Below are 5,641 nucleotides of genomic sequence, written 5' to 3' on the forward strand. Positions count from 1 at the left end.
TCTCTTATTTTTTTTACTTTTTATTCTTTTCCTTTATCATGTAATGTGCTATCTATTTTAATAAGATGAGCATTTAAGACTATAACGTTCCTGACAGTGTGGCGATCCCTCAAGGATCTAGAACTAGAAATACCATTTGACCCAGCAATCCCATTACTGGGTATATACCCAAAGGATTGTAAATCATGCTACTATAAAGACATATGCACACGTATGTTTATTGTGGCACTATTCACAATAGCAAAGACTTGGAACCAACCCAAATGTCCATCAGTGATAGACAAGATTAAGAAAATGTGGCTCATATACACCATGGAATACTATGCAGCCATAAAAAAGGATGAGTTCATGTCCTTTGTAGGGACATGGATGAAACCATCATTCTCAGCAAACTATTACAAGGACAGAAAACCAAACACTGCATGTTCTCACTCATAGGTGGGAATTGAACAATGAAATCACTTGGACACAGCGCAGGGAAGATCACACACCAGGGCCTGTTGGGGGGTGTGGGGCTGGGGGAGGGATAGCTTTAGGAGAAATACCTAATGTAAATGACGAATTGATGGGTGCAACAAACCAACATGGCACATGTATACCTATGTATCAAACCTTCATATTGTGCACATGTACCCTAGAATTTATAGTACAATAATATAAAAAGAAATTAATTCTAGACAAAAGAAAAGACTATAACCTTCCAAAGAATACAGTTAAGGCTTCTTCAATAGGCTCCTGGAAATAGAGTGAAAGCTATCTTTCAATGTAAATGGTCTAATGGAATGGTTCAGCAGTGTAGAGTAAAAGCATTTAGGTAATTTCTTCCCTAAATATGGAGTGCTTCCTTGAAATTCCTAAGCTCTTCTAATTAACAGTCAGCAATTGGAAAATATGTGTAAAAGATACTTATGTCGACTACTCAAGAATTAGGACGTTATGGTCTTTGAAATTTAAATTGTATCATCTGATGTCTCAAGGCAGAAACCTGTAATATGTAACCTATGATAGGGTTAGAGGTGGTTCTATCACATGTGCCTTCAATCTAATTACACACAGTAGCTCATCAAGACTGACAGGAAGACAGGGAGCATGCTTAGCACAGGCATCTTACACCCACCTTGAGCATCACTGACCTACACGCATGCTCCCTACTAGATCGGCCACAGAAACCTGACTGTCTCTTGCCATTTTATTATTCAGCCACTCAAGGGTTCACTGCGGAAAGGATTTAAAATGCAATTATTCTTTAAGAGCCAGAGAATTTAAAATTTAACAAAATCCAAGAACAGTCATTTTGGTCTCCATACAGGAAAGGAAACATCAAGCACGTTACCCACTCATTTTTTGGGAACCATGAAATCTCAACTCAGATATTATAACCGGAGTGAAATTGATTGTTATGAAAAATCATAACTTTGTATTCTATCCAACAGAACATGAAAATATGGAAATCAACCTTGAAATAGATTTTAATATACCTGATTTGCGTTTACTATGTTCAATAACAGAAAAAGATGGGTGTAGAATTTATGGAATTCACCCAAAATCTCACAAATTATGTTAGATCTGGTACTAGAACCTCCTTCAATACTCAGCATATTTCACACAAAGTGGTATTACAAATGTATTATGTATTTATTAAAAGCAGAAATTAGAAAATAATCTGAAAATTGTTAGCTGTTGGTTATAGTCACAAGTAAGAAAATGCTTTCATATTTGATGATTCAATATGGCTTTGACCCCATTTGTTTCTGTATCTCACAGTGTTTAAGTCTTCCAGTCAGGCATTTGGGGTTGGAACAACTTTTCAAAGAAAGCCTGCATTTGAATTGTGTTTTTAAAGGGGCAGTAATGTTCTCTCTTTATATTATCAAAAGTATAATATTGTGAAAAACAGAAAGCACATAATTTTGCCTCCTAATGGATAGCATCCCTTCTTCTGGCATTTTAAATTGCTCTAATTTTGGCAGAATTTTCCCCTGGACATCAGGACCATCTCTGCATTCATCCCCAGTCTTTGACTCAGACAGCTCCTGGAGATCAGTTTCCAGGTCAGGCACTAAAAAATACAAAGGTTCTTGATTGAAGCAGGCAAACAAGAAAGACAAATAAGGAAATGATAGTATTCTTTTCCTCAGTGTTATGAAATAAAAGCCTGTGGACTATTGTGCTAATAAACATCATGTAAAGATGTCACACCTTTGTCTTCCTGTATTATAAAATCTTATCTTAAACGACAATCTGAGGATAAATCACACCACACCTACATTTCCCATACTTTACCATTGTGTATTATGAACAGTGAATATCAACTAAGAAATCTGAAGTCTGGATAAATTTTAATCATAAATGAAATGTAATTTTCTAAAGGATTAGATCAATGTATTTGGCTGCTTATGAGAAATCTTACAATTGGACTCCCATCCCTTGTTGAGGTAACTTGAAAATTATTTGGATAAAGTTAGTTAACGTCATGCTTAGGTTCAAGGGCCCTATATGTAACTTTATATAAACGAATCACATTTAGAATAATGTACCAAAATAACAGGAAACTAACTGTCTTCCAGTGAGGGCACAGGAAATTGAGTGCAAAGAAATTAGTGGTCATCATTGACAGTCATATTCTGGAAACCTCTTAACAATGAATTGCTAAAATAGTCCACGTCCCAAATTCTGCCAATGTTTAGCGTGAAAATGGTATCCGCTGAGTAAACAACTTCTGATTCAGGATAAACTTATGGTATTTTGAGTTTTCTAATTATGAAAGTGCTTCAGAAACTTTTAAAAGCCCCTTCAAAATCATACTAATATAGAGACCTGTATGCCAGTGTCCTGAATTATCCACCTTTTCCCAAACATCCTGAAAAAATACCAATCAAAGGATACCACTCTTAGAGTGGCTGTCATTTATTGAGCTCTTTTCTGGAGTTGCTATTCTGCTTCATTGGACTGTGTTTTGTCCTGAGCCAATACTGAAGTACCTTACAGTACACACACATTCACATAAGTATCTTAAGCAAAACCACTGATCTTTTCTTATTACAACATGGATAACACAAACCTTGGGACAAAATATGAATTTTGTCTCCGTGAGTCAAGAGTTCTTGGTAAACCTCAATCCCTGAGCCTCAATTTTCTTATTTATAAAATGGGGCTAACATCCCTATGCAAATGGGCTTTATTCAGGGTGTTACAAGGTAGGATGACTTGGCACTCTACATGCTATTAAAGGGTGTTTATAGCACTGTTGACGCAATGGCTTAGAAGATCATAAAGCAACATTCTAAGAAGAACACATTAAACTAGTGAAATACTGCATATTTTATACATAAAATTAAACTGCTTCATCTGATTTAGCAAGGACTATATTTTCAAGCATACAAAATACATCTTGAAGAAAAATAAAATATTCATTATATCCAGGGACTACATGAAGCTGCAAACTATACTCTTCACTTTTCCAGCCAACTTTCAGCAAGTGTTTGAGATCCTTTCCTAATGTTTTCTTTCCTCCTGTTACTGGTCATGACGTAAGGCATGATGCACACATAGGCCTCCTCCCCACCATAGACATTCTTTCTTTCCCTTGCCAGCACCTTGAATCTCAGCTGCACCCTGATCTTCTCTCTCTTGACCAGGTGTAGGATCCCAGCTTTCAGTTGGTGGTTCTTCTTGTTGAGACTCCTCATCACTGGGCTCCTGGGACCATGTTTGTGTGTGTACAAATAAAAAGTTTTGTTATCAATACATGTCAATAATGTAAATATACAGAATACATAGGTATTTCTGATCATAAGTAAGTCTAAAGACATTTCCCCAACACTATTCCATGTACTTATTATTCATAAAGTTATTCTCCCCACAGAGAGGTTACTCTAAGACAGAGTTACCCTCAAGAGCTTTGGAAGGTGATTTAATCTATGTTGGGTTGGATGTGTGCAATCTGTTATGAATAAGCATATGGAGGAAGTCATGGGCAAAATCTGGGGAACACAAGGTTATCCATCCAGGCAAAACCAGAATGTACGCCAAGCACAGTGGCTCAGGCCTGTAATCCCAGCACTTTGGGAGGCCGAGGCAGGTGCATTGCCTGAGCTCAGGAGTTTGAGACCAGCCTGGGCAACACGGTAAAACCCTTTCCCCTGTCTCTACTAAAATACAAAATGAAATTAGCTGGGCATGGCGGCATGCGCCTGTAGTCCCAGCTACTCAGGAGGCTGAGGCAGGAGAATTGCTTGAACCCGGGAGGCAGAAGCTGCACTCGCCAAGCCTGGGCAACAGAGCAAGACTTCGTCTCCAAACAAACAAACAAAAAAATAAAACAACAACAACAAAAAAAACAAAACAAAAAACAGAACATAATCCTCTTGGATTGGTCTTTCCTTCATGAGATGCCATGATCATTGTTTATCAGCTCGGAAGACCTTTAACAGTGTATGTATACTAGTTCAACAACACTATCACAAAAAGGAATTTCTGCTAATAGAAAACAACGAATGTTAAAGCACTCACAAGCATAGGCCTAATCAGCTCAGGAGTTTGTAAACTTCGTCTTGGTCTAGGCCTACATGTTGATCTTCCTCAGCAGATTATATTTCACTCTGCAAAGAGAATACAAAAATGCTGTGATTGGGAAAATGCACTTGAGAGGAAAGCTATATTTGAGCACTTCCATGGCCAAATGTTAACTTGTCATTTTTTTAAAGTTTGGAAATACTTTGAAGGTAAGTCCCAGGGCAAATATAACTTTGTGTGCCTTCTGAATAGAATGCTTGCACAGTCACTTAAGGTGGTGAAGCTAGCCAAGTAATGCCTTAAGGCTCCTGGAAAGAGTCACTGGATATTTCTGATGTGGTTTAAGGCGTTTCTGGGACTCAGATACCTCCAACAGCACCCACAACACGTGCCCCATTTTAACCCGATCCCCTCCATGCCAAGGCCTTCCTTCCTTCCTAGCTGTGGCCCTGACAAAAAAGAAGGCCCATGGCTGTGGCGCCATGTGAAAAGGATGAAGACCTCCAGGCCCTTCTCCCTCTGAGTCTCCCTCCCCCTGAAGACCCTCTGGAAGCCTGCTGGCTCCTCCTCACCCTCACTTACACTTCAACTTCCAGTTGGATTGGCCTGTGGACTTACCTGCTGCATCTCAGTAGGAGAGAAAGAATCTAGACCTCAGGAACTTGACCTCACAGCTCCAAGGAATTCACCACGTGGGCGAAGGGGTAGAGTAGAAGATGCCCAGTGAATATGCGCACTGAGGTGGGTGCCCAAAGAGCATGCGCAGTGAGATGTGTGCTTGCCTTAAGGGCTGTGGCATCCCTCCTTGTCCCCCCTCCCCCAGCTCTTTCCTCCATCCCTTCCTAGGACCCCACTAAGGACTTTGGAATCCATCCTCCCTGTGTGTTTTTTTTAAGCCTCTGAGACTCAAATACCTCGATATCACTGCTCAAAACTCACTCTGTGTTCACCTGACCCTCCTCCCCTCTATGGCCCTTGTTCCTCCCTTGTCTGGGCCCCTCAAGGGAGCAAGTGCATGGTGGTGTCGCTGACTTCTAGTAGAAGGATGAGGATTTCTATCAGGCCATGGACCAAGTGGCCCAACCCATAGGTAGTCTGCTCACTTTCCCTCATGTTCACTCACACT

The 5,641-nt window shown here is 39.8% G+C and overlaps 1 protein-coding gene across 1 annotated transcript; it reads right to left on the reverse strand.

Annotated features, from left to right (window-relative positions):
* Positions 1–211: 211 nt before the first annotated feature.
* LOC129475318 (X antigen family member 3-like) lies at positions 212–4,581 on the reverse strand (the record flags this gene model as incomplete). The annotated part of the gene is made up of 3 exons (XM_055267431.2): positions 212–2,059; positions 3,597–3,699; positions 4,513–4,581. Coding segments are annotated over 3 exons (369 nt in total), but the record flags the coding sequence as incomplete, so codon positions are not given.
* Positions 4,582–5,641: the final 1,060 nt, after the last annotated feature.

This window comes from Symphalangus syndactylus, chromosome X (assembly GCF_028878055.3).
Source record: "Symphalangus syndactylus isolate Jambi chromosome X, NHGRI_mSymSyn1-v2.1_pri, whole genome shotgun sequence".
In the NCBI taxonomy this organism is placed as follows: domain Eukaryota; kingdom Metazoa; phylum Chordata; class Mammalia; order Primates; family Hylobatidae; genus Symphalangus; species Symphalangus syndactylus.